This window comes from Scomber japonicus, chromosome 20 (genome assembly GCF_027409825.1).
Source record: "Scomber japonicus isolate fScoJap1 chromosome 20, fScoJap1.pri, whole genome shotgun sequence".
In the NCBI taxonomy this organism is placed as follows: domain Eukaryota; kingdom Metazoa; phylum Chordata; class Actinopteri; order Scombriformes; family Scombridae; genus Scomber; species Scomber japonicus.
Genome location: NC_070597.1, coordinates 21914879 through 21939112, shown reverse-complemented (window position 1 = coordinate 21939112; position 24234 = coordinate 21914879). Strand labels below are relative to the sequence as shown.

Sequence of the window (24234 nt, the reverse complement as noted above, 5' to 3'; positions counted from 1 at the left end):
AATCGCTAATTTAATTTGACGTTGCTTCTAGACAAAAGCTCATGCGCCACAAAACATGACTCAAGACATTTCCCCGAAATATTAGGCCGTTCCCTTAAATTCGGCCGAAACGGGTATGAGACATATCAAGTTATTTTTTATATTTTACTGACAAGAACTTAGCCGATTTTGACGTTAGCAGTAGATGACTGGAGGGGGTTCAAGGCAAAAAGGTTACAAAAGCTGATGATTACTTGACGTAAGAGCTGGTTGCTAGCGTATGTAGCTATGCCGAATTAAAATACGAAATATTTAGATCTTCCTTGACTGTCTTTATTCTCAAGGGGTGTCTGCTGATAACAGCTAACGTAAGAGATATGTTCACTTCTACGATTTTGCATTGGAGTTTCGCGTAACTCTTCTTCGACCAATAGCACGTTCAGTCTCCACAGCAACAAACGTAATCGTGCGGCGAGCGACATAACGCTTAACGGCGTTTGACGCTGTATGGTTGTTGTTGTTGTTTTTGTTGTACTGCAACATGTCAAAGTAAGCACTGCTGCTAGCGTTAGCAACTTATTAGCCGCGATGTCTTTACCTGAGGCAGTAGGCCGGCAGGGGATGGAGAAGCGGTGACTTGTCGCTTGGTGGGTGGGGAATTTGTCTGAAACACCTTACGTTACTCCCTGAGCTCTGCTGTGGACCTTCTGCTCTCAAGAAAGCTGCAGTTAGAAGACGCGCAGGCTCCACACGGCTATTTCTGGACGTCGACCGACGCCATGCTAGTCTTAACATCCTAATCCACTAACTAAGTGTGCTGCCTACTTTAGCAAGCTAGCTAACAGTTACTTTGTTGACAGTGATCAGCCAAAACTTCCAGGCATGAGGTGAACACTTTATTGCAGTACCACAAGGTGACACACGATGGCGCGCCAACAGGACTGAAAACACGGTGATGTTTCAAATACAGTTCTCTCAAATACATCCATGGTTTGAGAATATGACAGATACAGAGGAGAAACTATTAGAGATTATTTTGTAAGAAGTAAAGACATGAGACAGGTTCCTTCTATTCTTTATTCATCCCATTAATTTTGGAAATGTTGAGCTTGATGATCACTGAGACAAAATCATTTCGAGTCACCAAGTCTGAGGCCACGATGTTCATGCCAGCTTGCTTCTGCACCCACTTCAGCAGTTCTGGTAGACTCCTCTGTATGATCTTGGGAAGGGTGCCACAGGGGCAAAGGATGTACTTGAGTATGCTGGCATTACTAGGCAGTGTCAGGTTCAAGCCACAGACAAAGAAACCTGCAAATTAAAGCTCAACCAGTATTTTATGCAACAGATTATTTAAAAACAGCACTGCACTTTTATTATCAGGCAGGAAGCTAAAGAATGTTGCACAGTGTGACATAGGATAGGCTTACATACGATTTGGTGAGAAAAGACATTGTTTTCCCTCTAGGAAACCAAACTAACACACAAACGTATCCTCAACACAGTGAAGCATAGAAACAGATAAAACTTACAGTTAGAAGGCTTCTTTGTTTCCAAAATCTGTTGAAGTATTGATTCAACTTTTGCAGGATCCATAGTATCGCCATAGAAGTAAGTTATTTTCCCCCATAACTTGGGGGAGGAGATTTTTGGATAGTCATATGAGACTATGACGTTTCTACTTTTCTGCCAGCAGTAGTTCAGGGTAGGGGTCTCCTGTTGTGATACATTGAAAGGTATGTTTTTGGAAGTGGTACTGTATAAACTCAAGTTGTACATGTTTAATTTGTTCATCTAAAAAAACAAACTATAAATACTTTACGTCTCTAAGGAAGAGTTTAGCTCCAAACAAGGTATTGATGAAGTTGATGAGATGGTTATGGAGTTGCCCTTCAATCTTGTCAAACCCTTTGAAGTGGGAGAAAGCCAGGATGAGGATCTCTTTGGGGTGATTCTCTGCCCAGTCGTTTATGACCTCGAGAACAGTCTGATCACAGTGGCAGAACAGTAGCCTAGTTCTTAATACAGTTGACATCAAATAATCTCTTTTATTTGAAACATAGTTGCCTTTGATATTAGTACTTTGTCTTCCTTAACTATACCATGTTCTTGGCCATAGCCAGGATTTTAGAAAAGTGTCAACTTTAAACCCCCTACAACAGACAACAAAAATGTAGTCTCTATGTTATTTTTGAGTATTTATTTTTGTCAGGCATTATTTACTGTATTCTGATAGCAGAGTGTACACTGTAGGATAGGAAATGCCCAGTGTAACAGGAAATGAGAGAGAAAAAAAGAGGGGTTGACATGCAATAGAAGATACCAGCCAGACTTCAGTCAACATATTAGATTACTAGGACACCTGGTAACTTTGTGAAAACATTTGAATCATTAGGGTGTTTTAAATTGAATTTATTCATCTAATTATTGAGATATTTGTTATTTGCATTCATTGTTATAAAAGTCATCAAATTTAAATATATGGAATCTAAAAATACCAAAATGAGCACATGAACTCTCCTTCTGCATCGTCAACAAAGATTGGGGTATTTTTTTACATTTAAAAAAAAAAGTAAAGTATTGATTTTCAGTACATGTTGTACACATACTGAACAGGGGCGGTCTTTACCTCCACATCTGTTCGAGTGCATAGCCCATGGTAAAAGTAAAGCCTTGTGGGATCTGTGTCGTCTGGCTTGCGGGCGATCCTCAGATCGAAGTAGCGGAGACCTGCATCCAGTTGATTTGTAATGGTCTCCTCCTGTATCACAAGGAATTGCAACAGTCAAACAAACACTCCTGTCTCTATTCCTTATATGTACACAGACATTCAGCATTGGCAGGTTTTAATCTCCTCTTACCTGAGTGACTGCCCATTTGTGCACTATTTTACGAGCACAATAAATCTTACTGATTATTTTAAGTCCATCAGGTTCTATTACAGGGGAGTTGATGTCCAAGTCATAAGTCATTGAGTCATGGCTCCCTAGGGAAAACAAAACACACACACAAAACACACATTATAACAAAATTACTGTTTTAATAAACCTCATATCATCAATGTCCAATCCAACTCCAAATTTGGTGATGATGAATTTTTCATAAGGGTTAAGAACCTCTTAAACTAAATAAAAGCCACTGACAAATGTATGGATTAATTGATACAAAGCTTAAAACAAGGATGTTTTTATGCAATGATGTTTTGGAGATACACGTTTTTCACATGGCCACAACTTTAATGTTCCTGACCCCATATACTGTAAAAACTGGGCAAAGTACTGTTTATTTGTTGAATGCAATAGCAATGTAATTATCTCAGCTCCATACCAGGTATGATCAGATTCCAGAGAGGAATGTCGTAAAGTTCAGATGGAAGTTGAGACATCCAGTCACTATAGCCTATGGGTTTTCTTCTCTCGTTGCCAGAAAACATTGCCACCTCAAATTCTACAATATCACAAACATCACAAACTCAACTTACAATCTTTTACAGTGTTTGTAAAAAAGAATGAAAAGTTTGTCCTTAAGAAAGCAGAGACAGAAAGGTTTTAGAGGAGCATCACTTACCCTATCAATCTAATTCCCAGCCTTCTTTGAGATTCTTTGTTTGCTCAGGTTTCTCGATGAAGAAGTGTATAGCCAACTTAAATGAGTATGACACAAAATTCTCTTTTGCTTATTAGAAGACAATTACATTACTACAAGCTACATTACTTTCCACATCCAGGTGTGCTGTAAGGGGGTTGAAAAGTTAGGACGAATCTACGAGCCTATGACTGACAGGGGCCCTAAAAAATTATTAGAACATAAGTTAAATGTTTTTATTAACCTGTCATCTTTCATCATTAATAGACATTAAAGAAATATTTTATTTATATTGTAATCATTAAAACATTTTTATTTTTCTTGTTTTTGGCACAAAAAATAACCATCCAAAGCCTCTGTATTTAACAAACACCCCCCTCTGTTTACATGATAAGGTTCAGTCCTGCCACTAACTAGAAATGAGTTGGGATTGAGGAGGAGCGTCGTGCCTCAACAGCTGTATAAAATATAAGACATATAAGACAGGTTGAGTAATTTAAATTTTGAATGAGTCAAGTGGGTTCTAGACATGTGGTTACAGCAGTTGCGCATAGTTGGTACAGGCTGTGCCTGGTACGATATCTTTTCATGGGGCCCAAAATCCCTGGCAGCTCCCCTGTTTACATCATCACGCATACAATAACAAATTGCACTTGCTGTAGTCATACACATTTTTATAGATTGACAAACAAGATGTTGTGAAATTTCCTCATGATGTGGTGAAACTTCCTCATACTATTAAAAATCTTAATAATAAGGAAATATCCTCTTCTCTGCTTGTGTGTTAAGGACAGTCAGGCCAGGTTGAAAGCAAGACTTAGTTACAGTACTAACACATTTACTTGTGATGATGTTGTACTGCAGCTAAGGTTTGTTGTTCGAAAAGATAGTACAATTAACAGGGGAGGTGCCAGGGATTTTGAGCTTCATGACATGATATTGCATTGGGCCCCACCACCAGGCAGCGACCACGCCAACTATGTGCAATTGCTGTAACCACATGTGTAAAACCCAACTGAATTACTTAACCTATGCAGGCTTGCAACTCTTTTGTAGTCCAGTACTAACTGTACAATATTTACTGACATGAAGCTGTGACAATATGACACTGTGCAGACATGCAACATTCTGCATACAGTGGAATTCAATGTTTGATGCAAGCAGATATAATCTATAAGTAATGTGCTTTTATACTCAAAATGCAATCTTAATGGTAAAATTCTTAAATGGAAAATCCTTTTAATATGATTGAATGACATGAACTTAAATATAAATTAAACTCTTTATTAAAATAAATGAACAGTATCATCTATAAAAAAATATATAATGAACAAAATCATAAAGGCACATTTTGAAGAAACTATACTATCAGTTCCTATCACTGATAGAAAAGGAACTGATGAAAAGGATTTAATCAATTTTCTTTTTTTCAGAATAATAATAATAATAGACCCCCTTCAGTTATGTTATGTGAAATGTCATTCAACACAAAGCTGCTCACATCCTCCTTTAGTATGCAGTGGGCTGGTTCATTATTATGGGGAAACAGGGCTGCTGAGCCTGGCACCAGGAGCAGGGACAACTGAATTAGTATGAATAGCTTCTAAAAGTTGACCTGCATTGATTAAATGTCAGCTGAAAGAGGAGTAAAATAAAAACACAGAATTTTCTGATTAGATATTAGCAGTAACTAATGTTTGGGGAGCAAAAGTAACATTAACTTGTCTCACTATGGACAAAGCTTAACTAACAGGTAGATTTCCACCACTCATGGACTAATCCCACCTTTTTATGAAGAACTGGGTGACATATTGTCACCTTCTCAGCCTCACCTTCTTGTGTCTCTTTTCTTTGTATGTTTTTGGAACCCTGATTATATTTTGAGACATTACTATAGAACAGCACTCTTCCTCACTCGCAACTCAGCTAGCAAGTGCCGCACCTGGTTTGTAGACAGGAACTTTAATTATTACAATGTAAATTAAAAATCATTTTAATATCTATTAATGAAGAATGATGATTATAAAAGATGACCTTATGTTCTAACAGCGCCCCTGACTATTAACCTGAAATGCAATTTAATTGGGATAAAATCAGAAATGACAGTAAAATCACACTGCAAATGTGATGAGTGATTTCACATTCATCCAATCTGACGGATCGTTAATCAGACACTGTAGACAGAATCAAATATACTTGATTAACACAAGAACAGGACATAACTAATTAGAGATGACTATTAGGGTTGTGTGTATATGGAACAGTTACAAGCCACAAGGCATGTACACATTTTTCTTTCATAGGGAATTGTTTAACTTTAATCTTATGTAGGCTAATTATACCCTAAAGCAAGACTGTAAATATAACAAAACAATCAAAACTCCAAAGGCCCACTTGTTAACTTTAATCAGTGAGGAGGGGGATAGAGAGAGTGACATGTAGCGATTAAAGGAGCACTTAAAGGCACCGGTTACAAGGAGCAGATGATGAGGATCCAATCATAACTTAACATAAGATGAGAATAGCAACCCAGTGAGACCCCCTTACATGGCTTGACTGTTGACACATCTTGCCAGTCTCTTCAAACAAGTCATGGGAATGTCAACACTTCAGTGAAATGGCAAGGAACCTGAACAAGTGAATAAGTGAAGAGATCTTTGACCAGGAGAATGACCACCTTGGGACAGAGTCAAGGGTTAAAATCACTCCCACACCCTCCATAAATGACTACCTGTTGTCACTTGGCTGCAGTTCCACACTGATGTCATGTAAGGACACCTGAGCCAAATCAATTCACTGAAGAAGTCTGAGTAAGTGTGCCTTTGATCAATTTTGTTGGATATAGTACTCTCAAAGGTTAAAAATGAGCTTCCGAGTTCAGAAACTGTGTGAGTCTTGAAAGAAGGGATACATTCTCTAACAAACAAGTTGAATTCATAAGCAATAAAACACACCCTTGCTCTGTTAAGTATAGGGATTTGCTGCTACAGCCGTACTTGGTCTTGTATAACTAGTTGGTTGGCTAATGTTACCGTACAGATTTTTCTCTATAAGTTAATTCACTGAATTTATAATTCTTCTTTACTTGTGCCATGTTTACACTAGGCTATGTTTATTTACCATCTTCCCATTTTTGCTATTGTCATCACAGTACCAATGTAAAGTTAGCTAAGAGCTTTAAATATGCTGATCATTATGTGACACCAAGGATTTATGTGAAGTGCGGTGGACGGAGGAAAAATTATTTACGACAGTCTGCTTTGTTGAAAGAGCAATCCGTTGAACATACTGTACAGTAAGTTCAAAGCACATCAAAGAAGGTGTTCTTCTGGTTGACAGCTTACAGGAGATGTTATAGTAGCTTATTATTGAGACATTCATGTACAGTTTCACACGACCAGTCCAATTTATTTAACTCTTTATTGTGTAGGAAATGTGATCATTTATAGGAAAAGAAAAAAATATGTCTTACATATTTTGACAGAGGAACTATTAATCAATTGCTCATGAAATCCTACTATTACACATAGATCTAAACATGAATGTTAAAAGGTTTTTTTTATGAGATGACATCAGGTTGATTATCTGGCCCTGGCCAGACCCACCATATTCTGGCCTCTGTTGAAGATGGAATAGTATTGTCTGATGAAGACATCACCCAGGATCCACAGGCTGTCACCTCCATTGCCGAATCCAGTGCGACATCCATAGTACTGAGACTGTGGGAATGATTTAGGAGAAGAATTTCAGATGGAGTGGGACTACAGTGAGGTGAGAAAAAATAAAGTCCTGCAGGGACACAAACACTTACCTGACGGACGTAGGCAGAAGCTGGGATGGTGAATTGCTGTCCATGGATGTGGAAGGTCACATCGGGCATTTGGGCAATGTTGGCACAGTTGACACGATACTGAGAGCAGAGGGAATGATCAAATAAAATAAAAGGAAATAAAGCGAGTCAAAACATTTGGTTTTAATATTCAGCCTTGAGTCCAGTTTAGCTTTACTAAGAAATCTCAGTTCACCAACATCTCTTTTGCCACTTACGTCTCCATACTGGCTACTAGCTCCCACATGGCTGTTGATGTTGTTAATGCTGCTCTGAGGTCCAACGATCAGGGAAGTGCCAGTGTCCACAATAGCCTGGCAACCACCATTGCAAGCCACAACCTGACCATTGACAGTAACACTAGGAGGGACATACAGTGCAGAATGCATCAGACATCAGGTGCGTATGCCAACAGTATCAGTTTGGTCTGGATTTTGGTGGGCCTATGAGGCTGCTTCTTTCGTTTTACCTGTCGACTGTGATCTGCCAGTACAGCTCATTGGAGAGGGGAATCCAGGTAATGGGACCATAGTAGTGGTTGGGGTCAACACCACCAAAGGTCACCACACTGCCTTGCTGGGAGTTACTATGGAGGAAAATGAGAATTTCTGATAAACCTACTTGAAATTAACTGCTCCCCCAGTTAAAATACTTTATAAATCTGATTATATACAATGAGAAATCTACTCCTATATTTAAATCAGATACTGCAAAGCTCTGGCTGTCCTTACGAGCTCAGGTACACAGAGAATATGTCCTGGCTGACCAAGCCCTCCCTCATCATGTTGTCGAAGACAGGAGTAGCGCCAGAGGCAGACAGACGTGGATAGGCCAGGCCCAGGATACCATCAGCACGCATGTGCTGCATGAAGGGAGCTTCAGACTGACTAAGGCCAAAGATCTGGTTTCTCACAGCAAATCCACCAACCTGACAGCCAAACATCAAGACAATACAGAGATTAGCATCTCAAATGGGATCTTTGAATTCGAAATCTGCACGTTCCTTTGATTTTCAGAGTTCAATGACATCTTTGGTGCAACATGCAGGAACATATATATACACATATATATATATATATATATATATGTGTGTGTGTTTTGGGTTTTTTATCATGAAAGAATTTTGTATCTTTTTTGTTTTAAACATAGTTGGATAGATTAATGATCAGTATACAGTATAATGATGGCAAGTAAATAGTAATTTTTCATTTCAGTTTGCATTTATTTCTCACCGTCACTGTGTCGTATCCAAGGAAGCCAGTCATGCTGCCTGTGCCATACTGGATCTTGAGAGATCCTCCATTCCTTCTGTAGGTGCTGCTGGTGGTAGGGTTAAACTTGTCATGGTTGTCTGGGAAGGTAGAGATGTACAGAAAAAGGGTTACAGAAAAGACTTAAGAACACTTGATATAAGTTGGGGTGTATCTGGCCATAAGGAATGGCAAAGTCTGTGATATAGCTATATCTGAAGCCTACTTGGACCCTCACAGAGCTGGATCTTGAACTCTCTGCAGTTCAGTCTATGATAGACCTTTTGCATTGCAGATATTTTGACTTATCATATAGCAGGAAAAGTGGAACTGATTAACATTCGCAATGGCTTATTCCACGGAACCCATACCAGGATCATGAATTTGGTAGATGGAATTCATCATATCATTACTGTTATTAATGTCATTCATTGCACCTGTGCTTTTCCTGCTTCGACATGCCCCATAACAAGTCATTGTTGGATGCCTCTGAGTCCTAGGTCAGGGCAAAAATATCCTCCTTTGATGTAAGTGTCATCTCTTTCTTTATCATCTTCAATAGGCAGCTGGATCCCTATAGACCTGGGTGGTCTGCCCTGTGCCTTTTGTGTGTTAGAGTATTAACTACCAGAATACACAAAAGGCAGATAGTACTGGACCACACAAATACATAACATACCCAACCATAACAGGAAAATCTTGGAATAATTTCTAAAGATATCAAGTAACTGCAAATTCTTAATATTTGAAAAAACTCGAGCAAGAGGAAAAAGACTGCAAAACACTTTCAAAATGGTCTCCAAACTGCGAAAAAACAAACAAACAAAATCACTGTTAAATGTGTAGAAACATGTATGGGTGAATAGTTTTACATACTGCAGGCTGGGCTGTTGCAGTAGATGGAGGGCACCCACAGATTAGATGAGCCGCTGTCAAAGATGACCTTGAAGGACTGAGGAGGAGTTCCAATGGAGATGATTCCATAGTACGCCAGCTGGAGATTAAGAGGAAATATTACGATTATGCGTGACCAAAATTAGCCATTTGTCAAAGTTCTATTCATTCATCAGTGTAAATCTCATTACTCACATCAGCATCGTTGGTCATGGGCTCACCAGTCACAGCAAAGCGCTGGTCAAACTTGACCATGGGGTTGTATGGGTACTTGAGCCTGTACTCTTCCCATAGACCCTGCTCCTCCAGGGCCTCCCTGGCACTTTTACCCTTCTCCAGGGGGACCCTAGAATTCACCAAATGACACATTATAAATACTTTCAGCTACACTTGTAAGCCTTTTAATTACCTGTAAAACAGTCTTTTGCTCGTGTGTCATTCCTCCAAAAACCGTACAATGCTCACAGGTAGCAGAACATGACTTTTATGCCAGGAAATATGACTTATTCTTCACAGTGTGACTAAGCTTTCTTCATTTAAATTCAAATTTCCTCTTCACCAAAGTACACAAGGAAAGACCTGAAACTTGCTAATTTAAGTGCCATAGATGTCTGCAGTTATTTTAGAGGAGTCGATGAAGTTTATGTTGTAGAGAAATCAAGAATAGAACAAGTACATGGTGGTGTTAGAGTTGTCAGGCTGACTTACTGGAGCAGGCACTCAGACAGTGCCACCATGGCACACAGAACAAAAGCCCACTTCATTGTCTTGGCGTTTCTGTCAACTGTAGAAGATAATCGAGTTCAGTGAAGCAAAATAATAAATCATGTTCATGCAACTATAATTATATATTAATACACTATCAATGAAAGTGAAATATTGTATTATTAATACACAGAGTGCATGAAAAATCCAATAACAGACTACGGCGAAGCTCTACAGACTACAAAAGCACAACAAAAACTCTTATAGTGGACTCAGACTCACCTGTTGACTCCAAAACCTGAATGCCTATACCACGCAGGCATCCTCTTTTATACAGGTGGCCTGACATTTTCTATTACACAGTGATAAGGTAATGCACACACAAAAGTTCCACTGCAAATAACAAGTTATGATAAGTTATCAAAAAAGTAAATCGTTGACCTCAGACAATGTCAATTAACCGATTAAAGTAAAGTACACAAACTTCTGTGTACTTCCACTTAATATTAGCTGTGCTAACACGTAAAAGCCATCACACAGGATCTTACTACAAAGTCAAAAGGTGATGCAAGAAATAAATGTCAGGATGAAGCCATGGCCTTTTTTCTTGTAGTTGTTTTTTTTTTTTTTTTTTTTTAAATTGAACTGTTTTTTGTTTGTTTGTTTAGTTTTACTTTGAGTAATGTTTCAATTATATGCATATTTAGTTTATTTCATGCTTTATTTCATACTCATTTTACTTCATTTATTTTAAACTTCATTTAAACTGTATTCTAAACGTTTGCCCTGACATTGTGGTAAGTTTTTAAAGTAATATTATTATTAGTTATATATTGTATGACGGAATATTAAAACCAATCCAAAACTGCATACCAATGGCATCTGTTTGCATTGTCAATGTAGTATTAGTCAGAAAAATTAAACTAAATATTTAATATAAATCATTTTAAAATTGTCAGACATCAAATCGAGCCAACCTTAGTCTGTCACCTTAGCAAATGTGTCTAAGCAAAAATGGTGTTTGCTGCTACGTTATCATGTGTTTACTCACATCAAGGACTTTCCTTTGAATAGATTAAAATGAAATATGTTGATATAATATTGATAACCTCATTTTATCACTTATATTAAACAGATAATGAAAATCAGTGTACTGTTCAGAAAGAATGAATGAAGAACAACACATACACCCACCTTCAGACCATGTGGTCACTTGTCTTTATTCTGCAGAGCAAGACCTCCACAATGTCTCTTACAAAAGTTAATCAGCATAAAACTGCATTCATAGATATGGAACACTGTAAAGTACAATAATATATGATAATGTGTGCCAAGAAGTAGACAATAGTGAAATATTACCGCTTTCCTAAAAATAATGTTCAGCTTTTACACATCTTATATCTATTACTCTCATTTTCTTACCATTCTTCACTACCAGCACAAGGACCAGGCTTTTCAAAGCCTGACTGTCCATATTATGTATACAGTCAAGAGGCTTTTTGTTTAAAACATATCCAGGAATAACAAGAATAACTTGCACATTCAGCATTTCTTACACAGGTATGTAGAGTAGGAGTTAATTATTTCATAGTAAAGAAGATAATTTACTTTTTTATCATTTACTTTGCAATAACTGAATTGAATAAATGACTTATCTGAAAAAGTAGGGCTAGAATCTAATTTTCTATATGAAATAATTGGTAACAAATAAAAAATTGAAAGGTTTATTGCCACAAAGATCCAGTGAGAGTCTCTACAGCCAACCAACTGAGTTTACTTCCAGTATAAACACATGGTTAGGCTTGCTCAGTCTCTGGTTCTTCAGAGATCCAAGCCCTCCTTTTCACAGGCACTCCATCACTAATACGTCTTCTTACCCCCTCTGCACTCCTTGGTCTTGTGTTAGTGAAGGCAGAACTCACTGCTCCAGTGCCACATGGAGTAACTCCACCTTGCATCTGGAACATTCTTTGAGCCGCATCAGCTGAATGAGAGCTCCCAGAATGCCAGGCTCTTCTCCTAGGGAACCTGTCAATCCCAGGAGAACCTACAGGATACAGGTTCAGACCTGGGTTTCCAGACGCATGCTTGGTTGCTCCAGAATGATGAGTGTCACTGGAAGGGTGAAGCTGGAGTGGTACTGATTCAGACTCAGAGTAGGAACTACGTGTACGGGGGAATATGCAGATTGATGCAGCAGAGGAGTTAAGTGTAGAGGGAGTTGGAAGGGAGACTCGTGGTTTGGGGTGAAGAAGACCTGTCCTCCTGTGTCTAACTTCTCCAGTAACTCTCCCTTCTCCCTTCAGTTCCTTTGGCTTTGCTGACTCTCTGTATCTTTCTGCAGCTTTCTCATTATTACTCATCCTCTTTTTCCTTCTCCTAGACTGAGCCTCATCTAGTTTCATTTCCAGGTTGTGAAGATCCTCGGTTATCTGGTTGACCCGATCAAAACGAGATAGTAGGGCATTAACGCATGGCAGCAGGTGGTCCAGGTAAGGTTGGACGTCAAACCCAGGCTCGGACACTGATGAGTCCTCAGACCTCACAGAGAGGGATGAGGACATGGGACAGGGGGATGAAAATGAGGAGGACAAAGAAGGAGAGTAGGAGGAAGGAAAGGTTGAAGAAAGGGTGTTGAGACGGGATTCCTGGGAGGACCTTGATGGAGGGATGTCCATGCCTTCAAACTTAACCCTGTGCCTGAACTAGAAATGAAAAGAAATGTTTGGGACCAGTAACATGAATCAACCATGGAAGATTTTCATTTACTCAGTTCTGACAATGAAATGCACCACAACTAATGCATTATCTACCTCTTTAGCCTTAGTGAGTCCCATCCACAACTTGAGTCTCTTGATGAAGAACTCCACCATCTCATAGTCCTGAGGTTCCATGGCTGGACGGTACATGTCCGCTTGTTCTGCCCTGAAGGACACAGCAATAGTTAGTAGTAAAACCCACTTATTGTAATATTGATACTCATTGTTACTCTTAAAGAACTTTGTAGCAATCACATCAGTTCAGTAAGTTCTTTTTTAAACTTCGTGCATACATATACTACTCGTACTTGTACTTACATACAACCTTTAACACTGGGATCTGAAGATTTTTAACAGCCTATCCACACTGCCATAATACAGGTAATGTGTACCTGTATGTACGGATGAGAATGGTTCCACAGAGTCTGGCCAAGAGCCAGATAATCCCCCCCATCAGTAGTAGCCCATAAAGAGGTCCCAGGACTGGGTGCACCCTGCACAGTCTCTGAAGAGCCATCTGGCCACGCAAGATGGATAGCACTGATACACCGGCCTGACGTATTGACAGGAAGCCCTCTACTGAATGGGAGAAGAGCTAAAACAAAGACAAGAGACATATCAAATACATTTCTTCTTGATGAATATTCTATGCGCTTGAACTGTTCCTCTTGTACCGTGTTTCCAAGGTGCGTGCAGAGAAGCAGCAGCAGCAGCAGTAGGAACGTCAGAGCCCACAGCTCCCTCCAGGCTCTCTGCAGCACTCTGCCTATCACCACCCACCTCCGCACAAACCTCAACGTTCCCAGCAGCTGGAACACACAGCAGGAGGAGCAGACATTTAATAGAGTGTAAAGCTGTGGACCAATGCTATTTTAAATGATGAAGAGCCAGAGCTCCCAGTTACCTTTAGAACAAGCAGGGTGAGCAGGACAGCAGCACAGTGAGACGATCTTTGTGCCAAAAGGGCAAGACTGTGGAAGTTGATGAAGCTGTCTGGTTGTGAGCGTAGCTAGATGGTACAGAATGCAGTATGGGCATTAATGACCAAGAAGGTCTTCAGAAACATTTTCTGAGGAATACTTAATTCAATAAATGTGGAAAAACTGCTTGTTTATTTTATATTTATTTCATTCATGCTGCAGTAAACAGTTCGACTGATCCCACACCTTCAGGTATGCAGCAATGGTTTTAAATACTTTAATTCTTTATTCAAAAATGCCCCTGTTAACTGAACCAGCTCAGCAGTTTGCACAGTGCAAATACAGTATTTGGACAGAATAAGCAACACGTGTGACAGTCCATTTCTAACACATTAAAGATTTTTTTTGCTTTAATACTGCAATATTTAATCAAATTAATTTGCGAATATTGATCAAGGCATACAAGCAGACGGTCAAACGATCACAAATTTTGGCAAATTTGGACTCACTTGGACAATTATATAACAAAGCTCTTCTCATTTACACTGATATCGGGGGAATATCTCAAACCTAAAAGTGGATGTATACAGTATATTTACCTCGGAAATGGAGGAAGTGGCCTGGGACAGGAAGCAAAGCTGCAGGATACTTGTTGCAAGGGACAATGAGGCTAGAAGGAGCTGAAACCAGTGTTGGCCTTGACAGAAATATGTGGTACGCTCAGCAGCCATGGACCACAGCTCCCCAAATAAGATGAGGAGAGCAGAGATGAGAAGAAGAACCTGCAGTATAAATACCAGTGAATTTAAGCATTTAAGAATATGTGTTGCTTTCAATTTGAGTTCTTTGTGCTTGTTAGTTACCGTCAGTGCCACCTGAAGATCCAGGCCTGAGAAGGATGAAGGGATGAGGAGTGGATGGATAGAGATGGAAGGAGTGATTCTCTGTGTCTGAGCCCACTCTAGTTGAATGGACATACAGACAAATAAAGCAGACTCTCTGTGGTAGTGTGTGAAGTCAATAGAGAGAGTTTTAAACCTGAGAGATGAAGAAACACACTATTAGCATCAAATCAAAATCAATATTTCAAAGTCTTTTAAATGGGATTACAACAGTTTTACATCATCAATAGTGATATCTGTGTGGTAATTGTAGAACTCAGTGTACAACCCATGTGGTTTTGATTAAATGGAGGGTTTAAATCAAGCAAAATATCAAGCAATCACATCAGGAGAGGTTTCAGATGTCTAGTAAACAATATGTGTTCAAATGCAAAATTATGATGTTCCCTGAATCATATTTTGTCATCTCTCATTGCTTCATTTGCTCCCAGAAGAAAAGAAGTTGCATTGTTTTGTTTTTCCTGGTAAGTTTTAATGGGGTGGCACGCCTCATTGTTCTCAATTCTTCTTTTTTTCTCTCAGTGGAATAAACAACTGCGAAATGAAAGTAGTATTGAATACACACTCAGCATGTCTTGGAGATGCAGTCATGTCACCGTAAAAGATCCACTCACTGTTTCACCCTCCAGTCTGCCATATGAAGGTCAGAGAGAATCCGGTGTGTCATTGCGCTGCTGTTCCCCAATAAGACACCTGCCACAGGACTGAAAGCGTGTGTGTACTGGAGTCGAGGCAACCCTACGAGGTGTAGCACAGGGTTTTGGTGTATATGTATCATCAAAGTGTGGTTTATCCACTGCCCTGCATCTGACCAGCTGGATGAAAAGAGAATATGCCTGTGATTAAATTCATGCACGTAGATGCAGATGAGCATTTCTACAGGGTGACAAGAGATCAATGACTCATTAATATAAGGACAAGTTGATTTTCAAGTACTGGTCTCCAGTTACACATTTCATAAAAACACCAAAACCATCAGTAAACTGATACTATTAATAAGGATTATATTGTTGTCTATTTACTATTAACCCAACCAGTTTATTTGGACTTAATACCACTTACACTATCACCATCTATATGTTCTTTAACGATCCCCTGAGTTTTGAGAAATTATGCCAAAGCCTATTTCATTACCTCATTGTACCCCCATAGTTTTTGTGGTACATTTTAACTGTGAAATATGTAATACCTTACTTTATAGGTTCTACACAATATCAGTTATATTTACACCATTTTTTCTCCAAATTTTAGTTTTGTTTCCTGGTAGTGGACCGCATACATACCCATTCACATAAAAAACCCCAACTGTTAACTTGTTTCAACCTCTATCCCTGTGGTCTTGTTTTCTTCCATTGTGCCTACATTTAACAACTAGTACAAATTGGTAAGTACTTGGTACTTGATTCATCAACAAAATTAAACTGTAAATTATGGGCTATACTATACAGTGTTACCGAAAAAACATATAATAATTCAAGCCATATACAAAATCATTTTTTGGCATTTTTGCCATTATTAGGAAACGGGTAGAGAGAGGAAAAAGAGACTGCAGCCAGATTGCAGATATTGTGGTTATGTTATGCATCTTAACCAGGAGCCACATCCTTTAAAGTCCCCTTCCACTCAAAAAAATATGTTCCACTGGAAATATGTTTTCACATTCATCTGCTGAAAGTGGATAGTTTCTCTGTGCTCATCTTCAGTCTGAATTTAAGAGGTGGGCCCATGTGCATGATCTGACATCATAATTAGTTTGGAAGTCAATCTCAACACAAGTGTGATGTGGAAACCTCCAGTGCACATTAAATGAGAATGGACTTTTTAGTAAAGTAGAAGACATCTTGTGTGCAGCGGTTAAACTTTTGAAATGAAATATATTTGCGTATTTATAGATTCAGGAATTTTTAATGAGGCAGAAGGCGTAGATGTCATTTTAAGGATCTTAACATGATAATTAGACTTTTTTTGTGGAAGCCACACATGATTGTTCCAAGTATTTTTATATTTCTTAATAAATGTCTGGAGAGTATCTTTAAATGAATACCAATCTATACTGGATTTGCTTATTGTGTTTGTATATTAAATGACTTTTTCAAATAAGCTCATCAAGACTGACCTATAGCTTGCCAATTCTTCATGCACCTCAATGATTTTTTAATGCAGTCATGTATAGGTCTGTATTAGTGGTGTACTATCTATACTGCTCTTGCTTGTGAAAGATCTTGCTTGTAACATTCTTACCCCACAGGATCTGATTCTGTCAGGCAGTGAAATTCACTGTTATGATGAAAATGATAAAAAAAGAGACACTGGGTGAGCAGGACCTGACACATTTGTTTCATCCTGCCTCCAGAGTTCTCTTAATACAGTACAGCAACAAGTGTGCACACCTGACAAAGACAAACTTAGTCAAAACATGTCATGATTGTCTTATGGAACTAGCAGGCTCCAGGTGTGGCTGTTGAGTGTGTTTGGCATGGTGTAGTGTTGTGACAGCAGGAAGTAGAGGATTGTCCTTACTCTCTAAGTGAGGTGAGGTTAGGGACACCCAAGGGTGAAGTGTGAAGACGGCTTCTGACAGCAGAGTGCAGCAGCCTGCCCTGCCTCTGCTCCATGCTGTCCTGGTAGTTCACCATCAGCACCAGCAACAGAAATAACAGCTGGCACACACAGTGCTACAGAGAAGATGCAGAGGTGTAATTAACATAAAAAAAGATGCTCCTAAAAACAGCAATAAAATGTAAAAGCTTGTTTTTTATTCTCACCCTTATGAGAGATCGTAGAGCTCGGACTTTGCGGGCTTCCTCTTTAGCCTGCAGCAACCCATAGCCACACAGAGGCCGAACCTTCCCACTGTGTTCCCCAAATGCCCTCACCACTGTGGTCTCCTGGGCCAACTGGTCCTCCACCTCTGGATCCACAGGCCGCCACAGTGCTGTGCAGATCAAGGCATGCACACACACCTGAGCAAAGAAGACGGAGATGCAAAATCAAAGGAATTACACATCACAGAAGCAAGTTAATTGGATGACATGTTTGAACTCACCTTCAGAGGTTCCAGCAGCAGAGCAGAGGTGAGGAAGGCAGAGAGAGATGATATCAGCCACATGAGGACAACTGCTCTGGAGAAGAAGCTGCCGTAAATTCCCACGAAAGCCAGGCAGGATCCCAGTAGCACAGCCACCAGGGGGTAAATCACACACAGGACCCAGGGAGGGAGTACCCAGCTGGGCTTACCTCGAGAAACTCCTAGAGTAGGAAGAGTGATGGATTTATCAAGCACTAGTCCTACCATGTTACCAGATGTAAATGAAACAATACCAATGTAACATTTATTGGGTATTCTCATAAGGTTTAGTACCTATGCGTGTGGTGGAGAAGGAGCGTGTAGAGTCAGGAGAAGGGCTTGGCAGAAAGGTGCTGGCCACAGAGTCAACAGATAGCACAGAGGGATACTTGTATAGCCCAGTCTCATTCAGGGAAGAACAGGACTGTGGATCTGGCTTGTGGATCTTTACACCACAGAAGAACATATCCTCGCTCTGATCTGACCAGCTGCTGCAGGAGGTGCTCTGGCTACGAAAGCAAAAATCAGAGGTTTTTTTCACAATATGATGAGGTTAAGAAATATTTCTAAAACATAAGATGACTGAAAGCAATGCAATAAATAATGCTTCATGCAAGAGAGGAAAATGTGTGGGCAGCATTTTCATTATGGATAGAGAGAAGCCTTACGTGTTTGAGAATGAGGAGGTGGTTCTAGGGGAGTCCCGGCCGCTGTCTGAATTACTGTTTGTTGTATCTATTGTGTCTGCCGCGGCTGCTATAGACATCAGCAGATCCTCCTCTAGAGGCAAACACAAAAATATGTGATCAGACTGAGAATGAAAAGAAGAAAAAATATACAGTACAATGTGGGATTTGATCTACTGTAATAACATGCTGTAATTTCCTTTTTTGGGCAGTCCACTTTCCCTGAACCTGCCTGCACTATTCCTGTTTGAGTCGATGATTCCCAACATCAACAGAACATGTCAACTTTCAGAGAACAGATAGATTTTTGCCTTAAAGAAACCACACTTACTTTGATATGAAAACATACAGTAGAAACAGAGACTTGTACATTTCCCTTCTGCAGATATTTGGATTTTTGGGTTTATTTTAACAGTTTCTCACCAGACATAGTAAGGAATGTTGTCAGATTGTGGTTATGAACTTGGACTGGGTTAGCATTCAGAGTGAGGAACTTCTGGCCCAGTGCAACAGCGGAGTAATGAGAGTCAGAATGTTCTTTTGAAAGGGGATATGTGCAAAGGGGAGGGAGAAGAGCAGCAGGTGAGTCAGAAGAGGAGGGTGAGGCCAGACGCAGCTGCATCAGGGCCTTTTTCCTCCTGAGCAGCCGTGTTGGACCCAGAGCAGATGAAGTCTTGCAGGGGTCGGAGGATGGGGTCATCTTGGTTGAAGGGCCTGCTGGCAGGTTGAGGAGGCTGTCACATGATGCCCATGCCACCACGCACTCCTCTTGACATGCCCCATCTGTCTGGGGCGCCAAACCAGAGGCAGCCCAAAAGTCCAGGATACTAGAGTCAAACGCCTTGCTCTCCAGCAACTAGAGGGGGAAAAAACATGCAGTTTGTAAAGCGCAGCTATAGCAACTCTATGTGTATGTGTTTGTGTGTGTGTATGTGTGTGTGTGTGTGTGTGTGTGTGTGTGTGTGTGTGTGTGTGTGTGTGTGTGTGTGTGTGTGTGTGTGCTCTCACAGATGAAGGACTATCTTGGCCTGGACTGGAAGAATCCCGCAGAGACAAGAAAGAAGGGCCTGAAATGTCTGATTGGCCTAGGTAGACATCCATCTCCACGGAGTGACACACAGGAGAAGGAGGAACTGACATGTCCACGTTTTCCTGGTTACACACACACACACACACACACACACACACACACACACACACACACACACACACACACACACACACACACACACACACACACACACACGCATGTTAACATACATCTATTGCCCCAGGAACTCTTTGTGTACATCCAGATAAATGGAAAGGCACGCACTTGTCTTGTTTGCATACTGAGATAAGACTGTTTGACAAATAAAGCTTAGATACAAGCCCAAGACATCACTGTACTGACCTCTAATCAGTAACACACTGAAGGTACGCATAGGAACACATAAGAACAAACAATCTATGTACGTATTCATATGAACATTTCAGTACATTCAGGTCAGAGGACACAGTCTCTTTCAGCAGTAAAATGTTAAACGAACACAAAGAATGTTTAAGCTGTGTTGAGTTACCTGACTGTGAGTTTTTCTGAAAAGGAAGCAGAGGAAACACTGGAGAGGAAACACTAGTACTGCAACAGTCATCCCCACAGCAACTGTTTCCATATTAACCAGTAGCTTGGCTGACACTGGACCACTTGTGAGAAAAGGGACATCAATCAGTTTTATCTGGTCAACTCTGCAAAATACACTGAAAGACTGGTTTATGTTTGGAAGGATGACATATAATTGAATTTTTCCTGATAATGTGATATTACATCCTTTATTGCAGTGATTCCCAATACCCCCCAGTGGTATGTAAAGTATAACCTTGGAAAGGTGGAACATTCAACAAATTAACTCAACTTAATTAAATTAATGAAACTACAAAATAGAAGTTGTGATTTGATTAAAGTAATATAGCCGCATATTTGTGCTAAGAGTATAAATTGCAGTTGAAAGTGTGTTGAAACTAGTTAGCAAGAAAGCAGGTAAGTTTAATTAGTTTACTAAAAGTGGAAGATAAATGGCTGAAATCGATAACTGGTTGAAACACTTACAGTAAAAACAGTTTGTTAAATATAATGTATAATTAGCTAAAAGTAATGCAGTAAAAAGTAAAAGTAAAAACAGTTGAAATTATGTAAAATGAATGAATTGCTGAAATAGCTTAAATTGAATTGGGAACAACTGCTTTATTGCTTTAACTACTAAATATTCCATTCTCACCTGTGCCCCACTGAGCCCACAGCCCCGTACCACAGTGCCCCCAGTGCTAGGTAGAGGTGCAGCACAAGGGCACTGCAGGTAACCCTCTGACTCCGGGTGAAATGACTGTGGGAAGGGCGTTCCCATAGTGACAGCCACAGGTGGTGCTCCACTATCCCAAACATCAACTGGGAGTTGAGGACCCGTCGAAACTGAGAAAGCTCTTCAGGACCTGGGAAGAGGAATAGAAAAGGACGAACATGTGATCTTTCAGACAGTTGTGTGGGTCAGTATTTGATTGTACAGGACTGATTCACCTGTTTACAGGGTAAAAAAAGTTGATATCTAATACAAACAAAATGTAGCCTTTTCTAGGAACCTTGATAGAAACAAAACTCACTGTTTCATCTCAAACAGTAGCCAGCATTGCATGATGAGATTAATATTTCTAAAGGTGAAAAGTAATGTAATCTTACATGAGGCCAGAACTTCCTTCTCCACAGTTCCATTCTTCTGATTCTCCACGGAAAGCCAGTCTTCCAGTAGGAAGAAGAACATGTGGTCTGTCTGAGGGTCCCACACTACCACATGCTGAACATACCAAGATGGCTCCAAACCTGCATTCACAAGTATGAAATTCAACTTTGTTAACTTTTCATCATACAGCGAGGTAGAGGTCGGATATTTGGTTATTAGCCTGTAGAAGGACTCAGTGGTACCAGTAAGGCAAGGCAAGGCAGTTTTATTTATAAAGCGCATTTCATACACAATGGCAATTCAATGTGCTTTACATAAAACAGAAAAACATGTCATTTGAGAAACTTAAAACATACAATTAACCCCCCCCCCACAATAAAAACAAAGTACAGAAAAATAGAAAGACATAAATAAAATGATTGCAGCATAAAATAATAAATTAGCTTTAAAATCATTAAAAGGACAAAGAGTGCAAATGAAAGATTAAAATGTAAAGTGCTTTAAAAGAGCTCAATCGTAAGCACAGGAGAAGAGAAATGTTTTTAACCTGGATTTAAAAGTGTTCACTGTTGGGGCTGATTTCAGTAGACAGACATTTTTGTCTACCTTCCTCTCCTATTTTACACATGCCACTGTTTATCTCCTCTTAAGGAAGCCCTCTCGAGATCCCTCTGTTTAAGTCATTTTAGATCCATCTCCAAGCAAGATTTTCGAAAACGTGTCTCCACTCCACTTGATTTCTTTTATGAACAACAATCAACATTTTGGAAATTTTCATTCTGGTATCTGCTCCCTACAGTAAATAGTACTGAGTCTACTCTGGTCAAAGTCAACAATGACTTACTGCTTGTAGCCAACACAGGCCCATACAGGACCATAATGTCTTAATCAGCCATCTAAAGAGCTGTATTGCCATCATTAGTAACATGCCTCTGGATTGGTTCATCTCTTATCTGTCGAACAGGTTCTTCTCTGTTATGCATGGACATGCCTTTTGATCTACTCCTCACTTTTGCGGGGTCCCCCAGGGGTCTACTGTTGGTCCCCTCTTATTCACCATTTACAAATCATGCATATGCATGACATTGATTTCCATTGCTAACCTGTATGTCACGTTAAAACCTGGTACCACTGATGTTTCTTGTATTATGTCCTGCCTTGATGAAAAAATTGAATGTCTGGAAATGTCCTGCAGTTGAATGACTCCAAATCAGAAATAATTATAATGACACCTTCTGGCCCCAACACTCGCAGGGTTAACAATCTCTCCTCTAGTCTGAGCGCCTTAATATCCACAAAGAGGTCTATAACCTGAGCATTATACTTGACTCAGAATTGTCTTTTGATACACAGGTGACAAAAGTGTTGTGGCCTTGCTCTGCCTAACTGAGACAGCTAATCAAGATCAGGTCATTTCTTTCATCTGCAGAAAGGTCATCAAAGCTTTTTATCTTTGCCAGATTTGACTATTGCTTTATTCTGATATCAGCAGGTAAAACAGTGAAAGACTGAAGTTGATACAAAATGCTGCTGCCAGCCTTTTAACACATGCTAGGAGAAATGAACACATCACCACAATCCTTACTGCCCTTCACTGCTTTCCTGTATTAGAAATTGATTTTAAGATTTTACTGCTTGTGTCTTAAATTGTCAAGCTCTTGCCTTTGTCCGTGATCTGCTAACTCCTTATGAGCCTGATCACTGCCTGAGATTGTCCAGCGAGGCCCTGCTAATGGTTCCAAAATCTCAATTTGTCACTAAAGGTCACTGGACCTTTACTGTTTGAGCCCCTCAGCTGTGGAACTCCCTGTTTGGGAATCTCAGGCAGACAAACTCAGTATCCTCACTTTAATATTATGGCTTATATTTGTTGATTTTTATCTTTTTTATATCTTTGGATCTTTTATTGATCATTTAATTATTTTGTTATTTATTTTGAATTTAATCTCAAATAGTTGTTTTATTTTATGGTAATTTTTATTTGCGTTTCCTGAGGAAACTTTTTGGCTCTCATCTCTTTCTGTACCTCCTGCGGAACGTAGGTCATGGCGTCAGCTCCTCACAGTGGCAGTGCTGTGTTGCATTGATGAGAGTAAGTTTTATTAGGAAATGCTGCTGTGATTTCTAACTGTTTTCTTTGAAAAACGATCTATTTATGTTGATATTTTTGGCGCATATTATATCATGTAAATACCGCTAACATTACGTAGCTGTTTTATATTGTTTTAACCATTAAGATACGTTTTATGGATGTTTTTGTTTTCGCGCCTTTTGTACTACGGCAGGCTGCTGCGTAATGTAAACCAGACAGCGCTGCAGAGCATTTTAGCACAAATTTTCTCATTGTTATTTTATTTAGGCTACTCAGGAGAAGAAAATACAGGAAGAGTCCAGAAGACTGGTACATGTGTGTTTATGTCTTCTGCAGGTATGTTTCCTTTGTTAAATGTAATTATTTTCGCTGTTTACCCCACCTATACATTATTTTGTTTTGTCCACATTGTGTCACTGTTTTCATATTGGTTGTTATGGTTTGAGATTTATTAGTTAAAAACAAATGTTTTCCTGCCTGTTTTAATAGCTTTTATTTAGTAAAGTGTAAGAGTGCATTTTTAAGCATTGTAAAAGAAAATCAATTAAATCAGACAGTGCTGTGTGCATTGATGAGGGAGCAGAAAGTACAGATAGAGTCCAGAAGACCGGTACATGTGTGTTTATGTCTTCTGCAGGAACAAATAAATGCAGGAAAACAACCCCTGACTCATCATTATCCACACCTGATCCAAACCTGTTACATATAAATGAATACATTATTATTATCTGCATGTACATGTAATTACACACACAACAGGTTGTTTTACTAGAATCTTGTGCAGTGTATTCACAAAATGCAATTTTAACAAGTCACTTGGTCTCACAGTGGGTAGGCCCTATTATTGGAAAAGTC

The 24234-nt window shown here is 39.6% G+C and overlaps 4 protein-coding genes across 4 annotated transcripts in view; all 4 read right to left on the bottom strand.

The window, feature by feature from the left end:
• The window catches only part of spata20 (spermatogenesis associated 20), a 48148-nt gene extending 47336 nt beyond the window's left edge, over window positions 1-812 (bottom strand). The window contains exon 1 of the mRNA XM_053341159.1: window positions 578-812. Coding sequence (XP_053197134.1) covers window positions 578-774 — 197 coding nt within the window. The 5' untranslated portion in view covers window positions 775-812. The remainder of the gene's footprint in view (window positions 1-577) is intronic.
• Window positions 813-1048: 236 nt separating this feature from the next.
• On the bottom strand, window positions 1049-3412 carry LOC128381176 (PI-PLC X domain-containing protein 1-like). The gene is made up of 6 exons (XM_053341124.1): window positions 3307-3412; window positions 2841-2965; window positions 2609-2740; window positions 1802-1966; window positions 1512-1695; window positions 1049-1290 (listed from the first exon to the last, which is right to left on the bottom strand). The coding sequence occupies exons 1-6, from the start codon at window positions 3410-3412 to the stop codon at window positions 1049-1051; spliced, it is 954 nt and encodes a 317-aa protein (XP_053197099.1).
• Window positions 3413-7145: 3733 nt separating this feature from the next.
• On the bottom strand, window positions 7146-10301 carry LOC128380983 (pepsin A-like). The gene is made up of 9 exons (XM_053340894.1): window positions 10246-10301; window positions 9733-9883; window positions 9520-9637; window positions 8626-8744; window positions 8125-8321; window positions 7863-7979; window positions 7612-7753; window positions 7376-7474; window positions 7146-7283 (listed from the first exon to the last, which is right to left on the bottom strand). The coding sequence occupies exons 1-9, from the start codon at window positions 10299-10301 to the stop codon at window positions 7146-7148; spliced, it is 1137 nt and encodes a 378-aa protein (XP_053196869.1).
• A 1737-nt stretch (window positions 10302-12038) lies between these two features.
• The window catches only part of pkd1b (polycystic kidney disease 1b), a 28343-nt gene continuing 16147 nt past the window's right edge, over window positions 12039-24234 (bottom strand). Inside the window, exons 24-40 of the mRNA XM_053341123.1 lie at window positions 21287-21427; window positions 20832-21042; window positions 20136-20259; window positions 19585-19728; window positions 19000-19432; window positions 18559-18670; window positions 18185-18399; window positions 17870-18072; window positions 17589-17786; window positions 17344-17498; window positions 15438-15638; window positions 14785-14959; window positions 14521-14703; window positions 13676-13868; window positions 13394-13580; window positions 13056-13167; window positions 12039-12947 (exon numbers count right to left, since the gene is read on the bottom strand). Of these exons, the coding sequence (XP_053197098.1) occupies window positions 12039-12947; window positions 13056-13167; window positions 13394-13580; window positions 13676-13868; window positions 14521-14703; window positions 14785-14959; window positions 15438-15638; window positions 17344-17498; window positions 17589-17786; window positions 17870-18072; window positions 18185-18399; window positions 18559-18670; window positions 19000-19432; window positions 19585-19728; window positions 20136-20259; window positions 20832-21042; window positions 21287-21427 (3896 nt within the window). The remainder of the gene's footprint in view (window positions 12948-13055; window positions 13168-13393; window positions 13581-13675; window positions 13869-14520; window positions 14704-14784; window positions 14960-15437; window positions 15639-17343; window positions 17499-17588; window positions 17787-17869; window positions 18073-18184; window positions 18400-18558; window positions 18671-18999; window positions 19433-19584; window positions 19729-20135; window positions 20260-20831; window positions 21043-21286; window positions 21428-24234) is intronic.